The sequence below is a fragment of the Oryctolagus cuniculus genome, chromosome 17 (assembly GCF_964237555.1).
Source record: "Oryctolagus cuniculus chromosome 17, mOryCun1.1, whole genome shotgun sequence".
NCBI lineage: Eukaryota > Metazoa > Chordata > Mammalia > Lagomorpha > Leporidae > Oryctolagus > Oryctolagus cuniculus.
Window position 1 is genome coordinate 52,182,773 of NC_091448.1, and position 17,119 is coordinate 52,199,891.

Consider the following 17,119-nt stretch of genomic DNA (forward strand, 5'->3'; position numbering starts at 1 on the left):
ATCGATTATGAACTTAAACTGATCATTTAAGGCTGATCACCTCACCAACTGCTCTACCCAACACATCAGGACAGGGCAAGACTCATTTATTGTTCACCCTCAACAAGGAGGAAAGGCCGCCCCTGAATTCCACTCTTTGCATACTCTGAGGAGTGCTGGAGTTCGCCGAGGAGGAGAGTCAGCAGAGAGAGATCCCTGAGGGATGGCATCACCTTCCTGCCAACTCCCTCATTGCCTCGCCTTCAAAGCGGAAGGAGTGCCAGCCTTCGGCCTCAGTCAGATCTTGGGCTCCCAGGGCCTTGTACAAGTCCATGGCCTTCTTGTTCCAGTTCAGGACTGCCAGGCGGAACTGGGAGCAGCCCTTGTCCAGAGCCACCTGTGAGAGAAGACATCGCTCGCTCTCCTGGGATCGTGGAGGAAAAGGCTTTCTTTCCTTTATTCTCCCTTATTTCACCCGAGGGGCCTTTTTCTGGAACTCCCTGAAAGTGCCCACCCCTCTCCTCACCTCGGCCACCTTTTTGATTATTTTGGTGCCAATCCCCTGACCTGTTGTGGAGAGAAAGAGGCAAAAAGAGTGATGCAGTCGGGGGGGGGGGTGTCAGAAAAAAGGCCCATGCTGGGATGAGAGGGCAGGGGATGGTGGGGGGCCTTGCCCGTACCCCGGTATTCTGGCATCACGTAGATGTCCTCCAGATAAACGTTGCGTCCTTTCCATGTGCTGTAGATGTAGTAGTACAGCCCATAGCCCACCACAAAGGGCCCTGAGAGAGAGAGAGGTAAGGCGTGTGGGAGCCTGGGCCAGATACCTCTGGGATGGATGGGCAGGTGCTCTTACCCTGCGGCTCTCCAGGTTCTGGAAGAATCTCTGCGACCAGACAGTGATAGAAAGGATTCTCTCCAAAGCCATCTGCTCTCAGGACTGCAGAGATTGGAGTTGTGACAAAGAGACACAGAAGGAGGCCCTAGGTGCATGCCTAGCCCGGAGCTGCTGCCTGGGTAACCCATCCCTCACTTCCTCCCCGGGCTCCATCGGGCCCCAGGTGCTCAGTCCCCACCTTCTTCAGTGATCTTCACCTGATCAGAGAGCTTCTCGTATTCAGCAAGTTCCTAGGACGGAGGGACCCAGGCGAGATGAGGAGCAGGGTCCCAGGGCGCGCCCCTACCCCGGCCCCACCCGCAGGTCCCTGCTCAGGCCCCGCCCCATCCCCCTCCGGCACCACGGTTTCCGACCCGCAGCTTTCACCCGAATTAGCCTCAGGATGTCTCCACAGTCCCCCTCTTTGGCCTCTCGGATCCGCACGGAGGCCATCCCGGTCCCCAACGTCTGGACCAAAGTCCACAGTCCCCACTTCCGTCCTGCGGGGCTCCGCACAAGGGCCTACAAGCTCGGGTCCCGAAACTCCAGGGAAAGCGAGGCGGCGGAAGTTGCCGCGGACCAGGAAGCGGAGCGGGGGTCGGGCCAGGTGGTCCTCACCGCCCAGATAGCCCCTGGATGGTCCCCAAGCAGCAGCACTCCCACCAGCCAATCAGCTTGCAGAGTGGGCGCGGCCTCGCGCCAGCCCCGCCCCGACAGCGGAGTCTTGTGACCGGGCCCTGGAGCAGGGGTCAAGGCTGGAGCGCCCGGACTTCCTGGTGGCTGTTATCGGAGCGTCCCCGCCTCCCTGGGAGACGCTGCACGGCCCGGAAGTCACAGCCTCGCCTCGTGCTTCTTTAATGGAAGTGTGCATGGTTTTCAACTTAAGCCTTCACGCTCGCCCAGCCACTCGGGAGCACCCGCACTCGAGGGGGGCACAGCCCGGAGACCCCCAGCTCTGGATGCCTCCAAGTGTTATTTTCTGATTCAGGGGCATTTGCATTTTAAAATGGGTCAGACTGTTGGTAGACTGTTGGGTCCTGTACAAACGGATAAGGAAAGATAGTTGCGAGTGGGGGGCGGGCCCCTTCTTGGTACCCACTAAATCATCCCCAGACACAATACCTTCTTGTGCGAGGCGGCTCAGAGGCCTGGGAAAGCCCTGAGGGAGGCGTTCAGAGCAGATACCAGGCCCTCCCTTATCTCAACAACCCCATAAAGGAGGGATTATTTTGCTTTCAAGGACTAGGACTTGAAGCAAAAGGTGAGGTGACTTGCTCAAGGCTCCTGGGCTCCATCCTGGGGCTTTGGCATCCCCCTCCTGATAGAGGGTGCTCCCTGGGGAGCAGGGCAGGACTGCAGAGGCTTGGGGAGCCTGGCTGTGGAGGAGGAGAAGGGAGTGAGGTCTCCTCTCCCCATTCACTGGCTTTCTTGGCAATGAGGGATGGTAGCAGAGTGACCGGCCCTCACCCCGTTTGCCCGGAGAGGGGCCATAGGGTCAGTGGCCCTGTCCCTCTTCCCCCGCCAGGGCAACCTTTAGCCTTCCACCACCCTTTGGCAAAGCTGCCTGCCCCCACATATTCATTGTCCCGGGAGCTGAGTGAGCCAGATTGGAGCCCGGCTGATTGTGGAGAGCAGAGGCCTGATGGCTACTCCGCCACTGCCGCCGCTGCTGCTGCTGCTGCTGCTGCTGCCTCACGCCCACCATCGGCTGGCCCTGAGAAGCGTTCTGGCCACCCAGGTGCAGAAGCCCGGCCCTGCGTGGGCTTCAATGAGCCGCATTGCCGGTTCTGCCCTCCTCCCTTCTCTGCTTATTCTCTATTTTCTCTCCCTGATAGAGGGCCCAGGACTCTCCTGCTGTGCACCTCATCAATGGCCTAGGACAGGAGCCTATCCAAGTGCTGACCTTTGACCTCACCAGGCTCGTCAAGTAGGGGATTGACCCATTCCCCCGGCCCTACCCTCTTTCCCTGTCTACCTGCCTGTCCTCTCTCCCTAACCCCACGCCCCCCCAACCCCACGTGCACCCTCACACGCTTTCCATCTGTGTCCTTACAGAGCCTCCTCCTCCTTTGAGCTCCGAACGTGGGATTCAGAGGGAGTGATTTTTTATGGGGATACCAGCCCTAAAGATGACTGGTTCATGCTGGGACTTCGGGACGGGAGGCCGGAGATCCAAATGCACAATCCCTGGGCCCAGCTGACTGTGGGCGCTGGACCCCGGCTGGATGACGGCAGCTGGCATCAGGTAAGCTAGCTCTGGTCTGAGATGGGAATTCTGAAGTTCAGTCCGTGGCGTTAAGTGACAAGGTCCGAGCCAGCCAAGGACACCGGCTGGGTCTCGAGCGCGTGTGTTCTTCGCACGCCTGTAAGCTGCCTCTGAGTAAGTGGGGGGAGCAGACCGCGGGGCCCTGGGATGCGGCTTCTCACCGCCTTCCTGCAGGTGCACGTAAAGATCAGGGGTGACTCGGTGCTGCTGGAGGTGGATGGGGAGGAGGTGCTGCGCCTGAGCCAGGTGTCTGGGACCCTGCACAACAAACCCCAGCCCGTCATGAAGCTGGCAGTGGGGGGGCTGCTCTTCCCCCCCTCCAGCCTTCGGTTACCGGTAACCACATCACCAGGGCAGGAACTTGGCCCTGGGCTGCGGGGCGGGGGCGCGGGGTGGGGGCAGCTCGGTGGGTGGCCCGTGAATCTAAGTGCATGATTTTAAGGAGAGGGGGTAGTTTGGGAGCTACAGTGGGGGAGACCAAATGCTTGAGCCTCGGAGGGCAGTAAACTGTGGGCAGGGAGGCTGGGCTGGGGCTCGGACGCCGTGATCCCAGTGTCAGCACATCTTCCTTCTCCCCATCCCGGCCAGCTGGTCCCTGCGCTGGATGGCTGCCTGCGCCGCGGTAGTTGGCTGGACCCACAGGCCCAGATCTCAGCCTCTGCCCATGCCAGCCGCAGAAGCTGTGATGTGGAGTTGCAGCCTGGGATATTCTTCCCTCCAGGGACTCACGCAGAATTCAGTCTCCAAGGTAGACTTCCTTTGGATCTCTTTCTCCTTCCATTACCGGCTCTCCCTTCCTCCGACAAAGCCCCTGTCTGGAGGCATCAGGAGGATGTGTCTCTCCTCAGACATTCCCCAGCCCCAGACAGAGCCCTGGGCCTTCTCTTTGGACCTTGAACTCAAGCCCTCCGAGGGCTCAGGCCGCCTTCTTGCCCTTGGGACGCCAGAGGACCCTAATTGGCTCAGCCTTCACCTGCAAGATCAAGTAAAAGGAGGGCAGCCCTGCTTGTACCCAGTGGGACCTGGGAGCAATGGGGAAAGCGAGGCTCCAAAATGTCAGTATTATCTAGGCTAAAGAGTGGGAGCCAGGCACATACTTGGAAGCTGCCTACAGCAAGTAAATGCCTTTTACTTGTTGGGCTGGGGGTGGCTGTATAGAGGACAACTGGGGCAGGATTTAAGGGGTGAGAACTAGGTGAAGCTAAGAGGCAGAGGGCAGTCTGCTCAGGGTGAGAGCCTAGGAGAAGGTGTTGCTCTGTCTTTCCTCCCTTAACACCTGTCCCTGTCCCGCACACGCTGCAGAAGGTGGTGCTGTCTTCTGGGATGGAACCAGGGCTGGATCTGCCCCTGGCCTGGGGACTCCCTCTTCAGCTGAAGCTGGGTGTATCCACGGCGGTCTTGAGCCAGGGGTCAAAGAAGCAGGCCCTGGGTCTGCCTCCCTCGGGCCTTGGCCCCCTCCTCAACCTCTGGGCCCAGCCTCAGGGGCGTCTCTTCCTGGGGGCCTTACCAGGTAAGGGAGAGTGATGTTCGAGGGGCACACTGGAGGGGAAAGAGATCTCCGGGGGCGGGGAAGGCCACAGAAGAGACAGGCTCAGGGAGCAGTGGGACGAAACGCTTTTGGAAACTCAGGGTGGAGAACTTGAAAAGCGGGGAGAGGCTGCTGGGCCCAAACCACCCTAATGCTGTCTGCCACCTCCCCGTAGGAGAGGACTCTTCTGCCTCCTTTTGCTTGGACGGCCTTTGGGCACAAGGCCAGAAGTTGGACATGGACAAGGCCCTGAACAGAAGCCAAGACATCTGGACTCACAGCTGTCCCTCGAGCCCAGGCAATGGCACCGACACCTCCCATTAAAGCCCCCTTGCATCTCATTCATTCATTTCTTGAAAAACTTGTCCCGTGCACAGGCAGTGGACCAGGCACTCACTGTGCCACGCACTGAGTTGTGTTGATGAGCAACACTTGGCTCCTCCCCTCTTGGTGGTCCCAATCTAAAGTTAACCAACGGGTGGGCAACTGGAAGCTGTCACAAGTGTGAGGAAAGAGCAGGCAGAGAATTATGAAAGGTGGAGACCACCAAGAGGCCCCCCAGGGAGGGCTTCTCAGAGGCAGCTCCGTAGGCTGAGATCCCACAGACACACGGGTAAGGGTCACTTTACGGAAGCCTGGTGCCCACCTCCTTCCCCAGCATCTGGTCCCTTTGAGACTCCAGAATGGTCTGGAAAGGTCAGGAGGCAGAAGGAGAGATGGAATTGTGTTGTCTCTGTCATTGTAGGCCTTGGACTGGTGACTGCTGCTCAGGGAAGGAGCAGCAGGGGGCGCGAGAGGGTCATGGAGAGATGGGGGCAGGGGTTCTGGGAAGGGGAGGGTGTGCGGAGGCGGGGAGGAAGAGAAAGGGAGGGGAGCACAGGGAGGCCCTCTCTCCTAGTCCACCTGCTGAGTGCCCATTTGCTGCTCTCAGCTGGGACAAATACATCCAGGAATATCTGTGCCCTCAAAGAAGGTGGGCCCCAACCCTCAGACCTGGGCCCCTGGAGACTTCCAGTGCCCCACCTTCTCTGTGGCACCTTCCTGTCTCAGCCCCCAGCTCGGGGTGGGGTGGGGTGGGGGAACGCTTGTGTCAAGCTCCCAACTCCTGGCCCCAGCTCCCAGACATGTTAGGGAACCCATGTGCCCCAGCCCGAGGCTCCTGCCCACTACAGAGCCCTCAGGGCTCCAGCCCTCAGTCTGCTCCTCTCATTCCTCATCTCTCTGAAGAACTGTTAAGCCAGGGGTTGACACTCTGGCTTAGTGGGCAAAGCTACTGCCTGCAGTGCCGGCATCCAGTACAGGCGCCAGTTCGAGTCCAGACTGCTCCATTTCCAATCTAGCTCTCTGCTATGGCCTAGGAAAGCATTAGAAGATGACCCAAGTGCTTGGGTCCCTGCACCCACGTGGGAGACCTGGAAGAGGCTCCTGGCTTCAGATCAGTTCAGCTCTGGCCGTTGTGGCCATTTGGGGAATGAACCAGCAGATGGAAGACCCCTCTCTCCCTCTCTCTCCCTGCCTCTGTAAATAAATAAATAAATAAATATTTATATTTATTTCAATATTTCAATAATATTTCAAATAAATTTTCAAATAATATTTCAAATATGTAATTATATTTTAAGATTTATTTTTTAAAACTATTTATTTATTTGAAAGTCAGAGTTAGACAGAGAGAGGAGAGACAGAGAGAGAGAGGTCTTCCATCCAATAGTTCACTCCCCAATTAGCCGCAACTGCCGGAGCTGCCCTGATCAGGAGCCAGGAGCCACGAATCAGGAGCTTCTTCCTGGTCTCCCATGCAGGTGCAGGGGCCCAAGGATTTGGGCCATCTTCTGCTTTCCCAGGCCATACCAGAGAGCTGGATAGGAAGAGGTGCAGCCGGGACTTGAACCGGCGCCCATATGGGATGCCAGGACTGCAGGTGGCAGCTTTACCTGCTATGCCACAGCATCAGCCCCAGAAAAATCTTAAAAACAAACAAAAAAAAAAAAAACAACAAAAAAAAACTGTTAATCCATGGGAATCTCAGGGTCTCTCAGCTGCCTGGTTTCTTTAAAAAAAAAAAAATATATATATATATATATATATAGGCAGTTACAGAGAGGGTAAGGGAGACAGAGATCTTTCATCTGCCGGTTCACTCCCCACATCCCCACATGGTCACAGCAGCCAGGCTTAGACCGGGCTGAAACCAGGAGCCAGGAACTACTCCAGGTCTCCCATGTGTATGGCAAGTGCCCAATCACTTGGGCCATCTTCCATTGCTTTCCCAGGCACATTAGCAGTGAGTTGGCTCAGAAGTGGAATAGCAGGGACTTGAACCAGTGCCCCTATAGGATAGCGCGTAGGCAGCCACTTAACCTGCCACAGTGCTGGTCCCAAGCTTCCTAGCTCCTTACAAAGGTCTTCTTTTTTTTTTTTTTTTTTTTTGACAGGCAGGGTGGACAGTGAGAGAGGAGAGAGAGAGAGACAGAGAGAAAGGTCTTCCTTTTTGCCATTGGTTCACCCTCCAATGGCCGCCGTGGCCGGCGCACCGCACTGATCCGAAGGCAGGAGCCAGGTGCTTCTCCTGGTCTCTCATGGGGTGCAGGGCCCAAGGACTTGGGCCATCCGCCACTGCACTCCCTGGCCACAGCAGAGAGCTGGCCTGGAAGAGGGGCAACTGGGACAGAATCCGGCGCCCCAACCAGGACTAGAACCCGGTGTGCCGGTGCCACAAGGCGGAGGATTAGCCTATTGAGCCACAGCACTGGCAACAAAGGTCTTCCTGTAATTAACCCCGGCGACAGGGTGAGTCACTCAGCGTACTTGCTGTCCCCTTCTGCAGGGATCAGCCTGGGCTTACATAAGCCCGGAGTAAGAAGACTTCAGTGGAGTCTCTGGGGTGGAAGACACACATCCCAAACTCCACCTTGTACCCCTTGCAATCTTGAGTCTACAGCTACATTCACCCAGCCAACAGTAGGAGAATCCGCAGCGTGGCAAGAGAGTGCAAATTAAGTCTCCCCTTGGGAAGTGTTCGAGATCCATCTAGGCTCCCTGGGTATGTTCATCCAGCTGATACTTAGTGAGTACCTACTCTGTGCCAGGCACTGTTTCCTTTTTTTTTTTTTTTTTTTTTTGACAGAATGGACAGAGAGAGAGAAAGGTCTTCCTTTTCTGTTGGTTCACACACATACCCCCCAATGGCCGCTGTGGCCAGCACGCTGCGGCTTGCGCACCGCACTGATGCGAAGGCAGGAGCCAGGTGCTTCTCCTGGTCTCCCATTCAGGTGCAGGGCCCAAGCACTTGGGCCATTCTCCACTGCCTTCCTGGGCCACAGGGACAGAATCCGGCGCCCCGACCGGGACTAGAACCTGGTGTGCCAGCGCCACAGGCGGAGGATTAGCCTAGTGAGCCGCGGCGCTGGCCAGGCACTGTTTCAGACACTGATGGTGCATTAGTGAAAATGACAGATGTGTTCCCTGTTCTCATGGAGCTCACAATATTGGAGAGGCAGACAAATCAGCAGGATCATTTCAGATAGTGGTTACAGCTAGCGGCAGATGCTGTGGTTCAGCAGGTTAAGCTGCCGGTGGGGATGCCTGTGCCCCGTATCTGAGTGCCTGGTGTAAGTCAAGGTTACACCACAGTCAGACCCAGCTTCCTGCTGATTCTGAGAGGCAGCCGGTGATGCCTCAAGTACTTGAGTCTCTGTCGCCCTTGTTGGGAGACTCTGATGGAGTGCCAGGTTTTCTGGCTTCGACCTGGTCCAGCCCCGGCTGTTGTGGGCATTTGGGTAGTGAACCTGCAGATCGGAGACCTCTCTTTGTCTCTGTCACTCTGCCTTTCAAACAAATAAAATTACGGATTTTCCTTTTAAAGAGTTATCAGAACTATAACAAAATGAAATCGTATGACAGAATGGAGGGGGTGGGAAGGGCGTCTGCTAGGTGGCAGGGGAGGCCTCTCAGGCAGTGTCACTTGAGCACAGATCTGAATAATGAAAAGAAGTCACCCTGAGAAGGCCTCAAGTGTGAGCCCGTGGGAGTGGGGGTGGGGGCAGGGGCGGGGGCGGGGGCGGGCAAGCCGGATACACCTGGGTACCCCGAGGGTGTTCTGAGGGCAACCTCGTGACCCCGTGTCCCTGGAATCTCCCGGGGGCTGGCTTTCCTCCCTCCCCGCTACTCTCTCCTCCGGGACACTGTGCCCCCAGCCTTTCTCCAGCCTGCCCTAGATTCCTCTGATTACCATCCAGAGCTGTCTACACTCTTTCATTAAGACTGACTTTGCGTCGACACACGCTGTGCCAGGCCCCCGCCAAGGGCACCCACGATGCCTGCCCAGTGCCCTCTGCCTTCCCCACACCCCCAAACTTTTCAGAGCTGGGCAGCACAGCCTGCAGCCTCCAGGCCTGGTCTCCCTATTCACCCCACCCTCTCCTTCTCTCTCTCCTCCCCTCTCTGCTCCCTCTTTTACTTTTTTTTTTTTCCCCTCTTTTACTTTCACTTAACATTTACTGGTTGCTGACAGTATGCCAGGCACTGTTTCTGGGTAGTCCCTAGAGATAATAATGATAATTTCTTTTTTTTTAATTTTTTTTTATTTTTTTGACAGGCAGAGTGGACAGTGAGAGAGAGAGACAGAGAGAAAGGTCTTCCTTTGCCGTTGGTTCACCCTCCAATGGCCGCCGCGGCTGGCGCGCTGTGGCCGGCGCAGCGTGCTGATCCGAAGGCAGGAGCCAGGAGCCAGGTGCTTTTCCTGGTCTCCCATGGGGTGCAGGGCCCAAGCACCTGGGCCATCCTCCACTGCACTCCCTGGCCACAGCAGAGAGCTGGCCTGGAAGAGGGGCAACCGGGACAGAATCCGGCGCCCCGACCGGGACTAGAACCCGGTGTGCCAGTGCCACAAGGCGGAGGATTAGCCTAGTGAGCCGCGGCGCCGGCCAATGATAATTTCTTTAAAAAAAAAGATTTATTTGTATTTGAGAGTCAAGAGTTAGAGAGAGAGAAAAGGACATAGAGAGAGAGAGAGAGAGAGAGAAAGATCTTCCATCTGCTGAGTTGCTCCTCGGATGGCCAGGAGCCAGGAGTTTCATCAGATCTCCCACATAGGTGGCAGGGCCCAAAGACTTGGGCTGCCTTCTGCTGCGTTTCCCAGGCCATTAGCATGGAGCTGGATCGGAAGTGGGGCAGCCGGGACTAGAACCTGTGCCCCATGGGATGCTGGTGTTGCAGACAACAGCCCAACCCACTGTGTGACAATGCTGCAGGTGTTTCAAGATGAGATGCAGGTATCCCAAGTGGCTTCTTAACTGCTGTATCAAACATTCGTCCCGCTAATGAAACATGAGATGTGGAGCAGGCCCTGGCGAACTGAGGTCTTGGGAGAGAGACTGATAAGTAAATGTAGAGCTATCTGTAGTGCACTGGGGACCTGGTGTCTCCTTCCACACAGGCTTACTGAAGACGTGAGTTATTACTAGATGACCAAACCTTTTCAGAGTTTTCCCGTGTACAACATGGGGCACTTCTCCTATCCATAGGGTTGCTGGGAGGATTTGATGAGGTCATGTGGGTGAGCTCCGCATCTAATACAGTGTTTGGCATGGGAGAAACTGCTCAACAGGAGCTGGTGTTGGTGCAGTGGGGCAAATCCCTGCTTGGGACACCCACATCCCACACTGGAGTCCCATCTCCGCTTTGCATCCATCTCCCTACTAACGCACCTGGGAGGCAGTGGATGATGGCTCAGATGCTAGGGCCCCTGCCACCCACAAGGGAGACCCAGAAGCAGTTCCTGACTTCTGGCTCCAGTCTGGCCCTGCCCTGGCTGTTGCAGGCATTTGGGGAGTGAGTCAACAGATGGAAGATTCTTTCTTTCTCTCTCTCTCTCTCTCTCTCTCTCTCTCTCTCTCTCTCTCTCTCTTTCTCTCAGTTCTTCCTTTCTGGAGATCCTGGAGGGAGGGCTGGGTTCCAGGAGGAGGCTGGGGTTTGTAATGACTCTTTGACCCCAAGCCCCCATGGACTTTTCCAGATCTTCCCTTGCTCAGTTTGTTTTGCTGTGAACATCAATGCGGGGCCACTGCTTCCTAACCTACAGGAGACGACCCAATGCGGGGGACACTCATTCTTTCCCTCCTGGTGAGCAGGGGGCCTCTAGGGCTGTGTTGAGGTTGTGTCTTGAGGTTAGGGACCAGGTTTCCTGTCTCCAGACTGAGGCGTGACCATTCCAACGCTCCTGACCCTGATGAAGGAAAGAGCAGCTTGCATCCCTGGGGGTTCTTGCAGAAGGAGCCGTTCCATGTTAAGCGCAGTTCATCAACCAGGCATTATCTTTGGCAGCTCTCTGCATTGCTGGGTGTGCAGGGCACATAAATAGACAAAGACGAAGGTCTGGGGCAGGCATTATGGTGCAGAACAGTGAGTTAAGCCACCACCTGGCACACCTGCATCCCATATCCGAGTGCCTGGGTTTGAGTCCTGGCTATTCTGCTTCTGATCCAGCTTCTGGTTGATTTGCATCCTGAGAAGCATCAGATGGTGGACCAAGCCAGGTCCATGGCTTCTGGCTTTGACTGGCCCAGCCTTGGCTGTTGCAGGCGGTTAGGGAGTGAACCAGCAGATGGAAAATCTCTCTGTCTCTTTGTCTCTCTGCCTCCCCTCCTTTGTCTTTCAAATAAATAAATAGATATTAAAAAAAAAAAAAACACAGAGAGTTTGGAGTCTAGTTGAAAAGACATGGAGCTGGCATTGTGGCACAGCAGATTAAGCCCCCGCCTGCAGCACCAGCTCCACTTCTGATCCAGCTCTTTGCTCATGTGCCTGGGAAACCAGCGGATGATGTTCCAATGCTCGAGTCCCTGCACCCATGTGGGAGACACAGAAGAAGCTCCTGGTTCCTGGCTCCTGGCTTCGGATCAGTGTGGCTCCAGCCATTGCGGCCATTTGGGAAGTGAACCAACAGAAGGAAGACCTTTCTCTCTGTCTCTCTCACTGTCTGTAACTCTACCTCTCAAATAAATAAATAAAATCTTTTTTAAAAAAGGACAAAAACTTAGGCATCAGCCTTGATTCCTCTCTTTCACCGCACCCTTCACTCTGCCTCCAGTGTAGACCCTGAAACCCTCTTCCCATCTCCATCTGCAGACCTGCTGCCCTGGAGCCACACCTCCCGCCCCACAACTTGTTGTGGAGCTCTGCTCTCCTTGCTTCCTGCTCTCCACATGGCCTCCTTGGCGACTCTCATTAAATTTGATTACATCACTGCCCTGCTCAAACCCTAGAGTTACTTCTATGAAGGCTGAATTGAAATCCAAAGTGCTCCCTGCGATCTGCAAGGACCTGCATGATTTGGCCCCAAGCATGCCTCTCAGGACTCTTGCCCTACGGCTCTGGCCTTCCATTGGAATGCCCAGCCTTAAACTTGCACTTTCTTCTTCTCAGAAAGCTCTTCCGGGTGGGTGCTGTGGCTCACCGGGTTAACGCCCTGGCCTGAGGTGCCGGCATCCCATATGGGCGCCGGTTCTAGTCCCAGCTGCTCCTCTTCTGATCCAGCTCTCTGCTGTGGCCTGGGATAGCAGTAGAAGATGGCCCAAGTCCTTGGGCCTGTACCCGCATGGGAGACCCAGAAGAAATTCCTGGCTCCTGGCTTCGGATTGGTGCAGTTCCAGCCGTTTGCAGCCAACTGGGGAGTGAACCATTGGATGGAAGACCTCTCTGCCTCTCCTCTCTCTCACTGTGACTTTCAAATGAATAAATAAATTTAAAAAAAAGAAAGCTCTTCCCCCACCTCTCCCCAGCTCCTTTGGGTCATTGAAGTCTCACATTAAATCCTCCCAGGATGGACATTTGGCCGAGCAGCTAGGACACCTGCATCCCAAATGAGAATGCCTGGGTTTGGTCCCTGTCTCAGGCTCCTGACTCCACTTTCCTATTAATGCAGACCTCGGAAGGCATTGACAATGGCTCAAGTAATTGGATTTCTATCACCCATGTGTGAGACCTGGATGGAGTTCCCAACCTCCCAGCTTTGTTCCCAGCCAGGAAGATTGTTACAAGCATTTAGGGAGTAAACCAGTGAATGGGAACATCTCTCTCTCTCTCTCTCTCTCTCTCTCTCTCTCTCTCTCTGTTAAATATGTAAATAAATAGATAAAATTTAAGAAGGGAATGGGCATTGTGGCACAGTGGTTTAGGCTGCTACTGGGATGCCTACATCCCATATCAGAGTGCCTGGCTTCAGAGCGAGATCCTCCATTTCCTATCCAGCTTCCTGTTACTGTGCATGGGAAGGCAGCAGGGGATGCCTCAAGTACTTGAATTCTTGCTGTCCCTGTGGGAGACCTGGATGAAGTTTTAGGCTTTTGGATTCGGCTCGACCAAGCCCTGGCTGTCACGGGGATTTGTGGAAGGAACCAGTGGTTGGAAGATCTCTCCTCCTGCCCCGACTCCTGGCCCCATCACTCTGCCTTTCAAATGAAGAAATAAATTTTTTTAAAAAAGACATTTATTTATTTGAAAGCCAGAGTTACACAAAGACAGAAGGAGAGGCAGAGAGAGGTCTTCCATCTGCTGGTTCACTCTTCAACGGGCCGCAACAGCTGGAGCTATGCTGATCCGAAGCCAGGAGCCAGGAGGCAGGAGCCTCCTCCAGGTCTTCCCATGTGGGTGCAGGGGCCCAAGGATTTGGGCTCTCTTCTACTTCTTTCCCAGGCCACAGCAGAGAGCTGGATCAGAAGTTGTGCAGCCGGGACTCGAACCGACGCTCATCTGGGATGCTAGCACTACAGGCCAGTGGCGTTACCAGCTACGCCACAGCACGAGCCCCCAATCTTTTTTCTTTGAAATGTCTGCTCCTTAGGAAAACCATCCCTGACTATCCAGGAACTTTCTGATGCACCACTCTGTCTTACTCTTTCTGCCTAACATTGACATTGTTTTGTTCGCTTATTTTTCTTGGCTGCTAGATTGGTCCCCAGGAGCAAAGGGGCCAGAGCCTCATCAGCTGTAAGCCAGTGCTCATTAGGTATGTGCTGGATGAATGAATGAATGGGAGTTGGAGCTGGGCTCTGAGGACGGGCAAACTTCTAGGAGGAGAAAATGAAATGAACCCAGGTGTGAAGTCAGGAATAAGCAGAGAAGGCAGTGGAGGAAGGCCCAAGTGCTCGAGCCCCTGCACCCACATGGGAGACCTGGAGGAAGCTCCTGGATCCTAGCTTAGGCCTGGCCCAACCCTGGTCGTTACAGCCATCTGGGGCATGAACCAGTGAATGGAAGATTCCCTCTCTGTCTCTGTCTCTGTCTCTCTCTCTGCCATTCAAATAAATACATTAATTAATTAAAAAGAAAGAAAGAAAGAAAAGAATGAGCACAGTCTGCCCTGGGAGTGGTCAGCTTAGTTGCAGCGCAGGACCGGGTGGAGTTAGCGAGAAAGGAGGCAGAGGACCCTGGCTGGGTGTGGGCTGTGGGGCACCCTGCAGTCCGATGGGGGGAGCAGGACTCCCTCCTGCTGGGGAGCAGGGAGCCAGTGAAGACTTTTGAACTGAGGAGTGGCCTAATTAAAGCTGTATTTTAAGAAAATTAATCGAGTCTCCTGCAAAACAGACTGAAGCAGGACCAGCTCTGCACGATCTGGGAGACCAAGTGCAAAGTGTTGTTCAAACAGCAGGGGACAAGTGCTGTTAGAGGCACCAAGAGACTAAATATTTTCCTTTCTCCCACAGTTCTTCTCTTGACTTCTTGTGGTGTTTCTCTTTGCTATTAAAAATTAAAAATTAATGGGGCCAATATTGTGGCATAGCGGGTAAGGCCACAGCCTGTGACGCTGGCATCCCATATGGGTACCAGTTTGTGTCCCAGCTGCTCTAATTCTTCCTTCCTTCCTTCTTTTTCTTTTCTTTTTCTTTCTTTCCTCCTTCCTTCCTTCCTTCCTTCCTTCCTTCCTTCCTTCCTTCCTTCCTTTCTCTCTCTCTCTCTCTCTTTTTAAGATTTATATATTTGAAAGTCAGAGTTACTGAGAAGGGGAGGCAGAGAGAGAGAGAGAGAGAGAGAGAGAGAGAGATACAGGGAAATCCATCTTCCATCTGCTGGTTCATTCTCCAAATGGCTGCAATGGTCAGGGCTGGGCCAGGCTGAAGCCAGGAGCAGGAGTTTCATCTGGGTCTCCCATGTGGGTGCAGGGGCCCAAGGACTTGGGCCATCTTTCACTGCTTTCCCTGCATTAGCAGGGAGCTTGATCGGAAGTGGAGCAGCCAGGACTTGAACCAGTGCACATACGGGATGCCGGTGCTGCAGGCAGCAGCTTTACCCTGTATGCCGCAGCACTAGCCCCCTGCTCTCTCTTTCTCTCCCTCTCTGTAACTCTGACGTTCAAATAACTTTCTTTTATTTTTGTTTTGTTTTCAGATTTACTTATTTTGGACATAGATTAACATAGAGAAGAAACATGACTCAGCCAAGACAGGCAGGATGCCCTCATCGCGCACACGGAAAGGTAGAATGATGTTGCTTGTTTTCCGCATTCAAATTAAGTTCTGCTTCCACCACAAAGTGTGGCCTCGCATCTATCAGCACTCTCAATTGTAGACGAGGCCGGTGCTGTGGCTCACTTGTTAATCCTCTGCCTGCAGCGCTGGCATCCCATGTGGGCGCTGGGTTCTAGTCCTGGTTGCTCCTCTTCCAGTCCAGCTCTCTGCTATGGCCCAGGAAGGCAGTGGAGGATGGCCCAAGTGCTTGGGCCCTGCACCTGCATGGGAGACCAGGAGGAAGCACCTGGCTCCTGGCTTCGGATCGGCGCAGCACTGTCCGTAGCGGCCATTTGGGGGTGAACCACGGAAGTAAGACCTTTCTCTCTGTCTCTCTCTCTCTCTCTAACTCTGTCAAATAAAAATTAAAAAAAAAATTGTAGATGAACTCACTTAGTTATGTAGACATAACACATTCCCTTCGTGCTTGCTTTGAGTCTAGTGGAACTGCCTTTGAGTCTACTTCCAGGAATCGCAGGTAAACCAGAATTCGTGTGGTGGGGCCAGCATGTCATGTGCACCTGCTCACACCCATGTTCCAGTGTTGCACTGGAGCTTATCTACAAAGCACAAGTTCAAAGATAAAGCTATGAAGAATTTCAAGATGGAGATGGCAAAGCATGCAAGCAAGCAATTCTGAGCTGGGGCCTTTGGCAGCTGAGCAGGTTGCACGTCACGAGCTGGCACCGGACTGGAGGGACTCTGTTTGAGGACAAGAGTGATAGGAGAGATGTTGAGGACCTGGGCCAGGGATTTAGGCTGAGTGTGGAAAGCAAAGAATGTCTCCAAGCAAAAGTGACAAGATTTGAAGCTGGTGATTCTTTTCTTTCTTTCTTTTCTTTTCTTTTTTTTTTAAGATTTATTTATTTGAAAGCCAGATTTACATAGAGAGAGAAGGAGAGGCAGAGAGAGAGAGAGAGAGAGGGAGAGAGAAAGGTCAGTCTTCCATCCATTGGTTCACTCCCCAAACGGCTGCAATGGCCGGAGCTGAGCCAGGCTGAAACCAGGAGCCAGGAGCTTCCTCCAGGTCTCCCACGCGGGTGCAGGGGCCCAAGGACTTGGGCTATCTTCTACTGCTATCCCAGGCCATAGCAGAGAGCAGAATGGGAAGTGGAGCAGCCGGGACTGGAACCGGCACCCACATGGAATGCTGGCACTGCAGGCGGCAGCTTTACCTGCTATGCCACAGCGCCAGCCCCGAAGCTGTAATGCTTAAACAACTCCCTCCTCTCCTCCCCTCCCTGGCAGTGGGCCGCTGCCGCCTTGTGAAAGCTGGCACTTCACTTGAACCTGTCTTGGCCTCTCTTGAAAGACAGCTGCACACAGTCTCCTCAATAAGGAGGTGGGAGGGAAATTCAGGCATGGAGCTGGGGGTGTGGGCCGAACCCCTGAGCAGGCCCGGCTACAGGGCTGGGGTCTCCGGGCCATGCTGGGAACAGGGCTTCAGGAGAACCTGTGCTGGGAAGATGGGGAACCCGCACCTCTTATAGGGGGTCTTGGGGACGGGATGAGGATTGCCCTCCTGCGGGGGCTTCTGGAGGTCTGTGTGTGGTTTGGTCCAGCATCCCCGCTGGTGTCTCGGCCGTCTTTCCTGGTCTTTGGCTTTTCTCCACTCCTCTCACATCTGGACCCTTCCGGGGCATCTCCTCGTATATCTTAGTGCTTTTCTAACTCCCTGCTTGGGGCCCCATCTTTGAGCAGTCTCTGAGTCTCCCGGGGGTTATCTCTCTCTCTCTCTACTCCACCCATACTCGCCCTGTACCCTTCCTTCCACCCTGTTCCAGTCCAGTATCTGGTGGGGACAGGGGACAGACAGCCTGGTCCCAAAGAGGCGGCAGGGGGGCGGGCCCAAGGGCTAGCTCCATATTTGCATATGCATGAGGTCGCCCGGGCCAACGGCGGGGGGCGGGGCTTCTGGGGGGTGGGAAGGAGGCGGGCACCCTCAGAGCCGCAGAGTATAAAGA

At 54.6% G+C, this 17,119-nt stretch overlaps 2 protein-coding genes across 4 annotated transcripts; one reads left to right on the forward strand and one right to left on the reverse strand.

Annotated features, from left to right (window-relative positions):
* Nucleotides 1-69: 69 nt before the first annotated feature.
* Nucleotides 70-1,552, reverse strand: SAT2 (spermidine/spermine N1-acetyltransferase family member 2). 2 transcript variants are annotated; one of them, XM_002718795.5, is made up of 6 exons: nt 1,244-1,552; nt 1,056-1,107; nt 836-919; nt 660-761; nt 506-546; nt 70-376 (listed from the first exon to the last, which is right to left on the reverse strand). In XM_002718795.5, the coding sequence occupies exons 1-6, from the start codon at nt 1,307-1,309 to the stop codon at nt 209-211; spliced, it is 513 nt and encodes a 170-aa protein (XP_002718841.1). In that variant the 5' UTR covers nt 1,310-1,552; the 3' UTR covers nt 70-208. The 2 variants fall into 2 exon arrangements, with proteins under 2 accessions (XP_002718841.1, XP_008268995.1); XM_008270773.4 differs by lacking the exon at nt 836-919 and having other exon boundaries at nt 1,244-1,547.
* A 663-nt stretch (nt 1,553-2,215) lies between these two features.
* Nucleotides 2,216-4,991, forward strand: SHBG (sex hormone binding globulin). 2 transcript variants are annotated; one of them, NM_001082370.1, is given in 8 exon segments: nt 2,447-2,594; nt 2,692-2,783; nt 2,912-3,101; nt 3,297-3,458; nt 3,711-3,870; nt 3,971-4,107; nt 4,425-4,632; nt 4,826-4,990. In NM_001082370.1, coding segments are annotated over 8 exon segments (1,194 nt in total). In that variant the 5' UTR covers nt 2,447-2,498; the 3' UTR covers nt 4,975-4,990.
* Nucleotides 4,992-17,119: the final 12,128 nt, after the last annotated feature.

What these genes read in the sequence shown, in the direction of transcription:
- SHBG (XM_070059925.1), top strand. Translation starts at nt 2,499, where the DNA reads ATGGCTACTCCGCCACTGCCGCCGCTGCTGCTGCTGCTGCTGCTGCTG. An exon ending in CGCAGAATTCAGTCTCCAAG is followed by an intron (nt 3,871 to 3,970) that starts GTAGACTTCCTT and finishes GTCTCTCCTCAG; the next exon opens with ACATTCCCCAGCCCCAGACA. An exon ending in CTTCCTGGGGGCCTTACCAG is followed by an intron (nt 4,633 to 4,825) that starts GTAAGGGAGAGT and finishes ACCTCCCCGTAG; the next exon opens with GAGAGGACTCTTCTGCCTCC.
- SAT2 (XM_002718795.5), bottom strand. Translation starts at nt 1,309, where the DNA reads ATGGCCTCCGTGCGGATCCGAGAGGCCAAAGAGGGGGACTGTGGAGAC. An exon ending in GGTGAAGATCACTGAAGAAG is followed by an intron (nt 920 to 1,055) that starts GTGGGGACTGAG and finishes CAATCTCTGCAG; the next exon opens with TCCTGAGAGCAGATGGCTTT. An exon ending in TAATCAAAAAGGTGGCCGAG is followed by an intron (nt 377 to 505) that starts GTGAGGAGAGGG and finishes CTTCTCTCACAG; the next exon opens with GTGGCTCTGGACAAGGGCTG.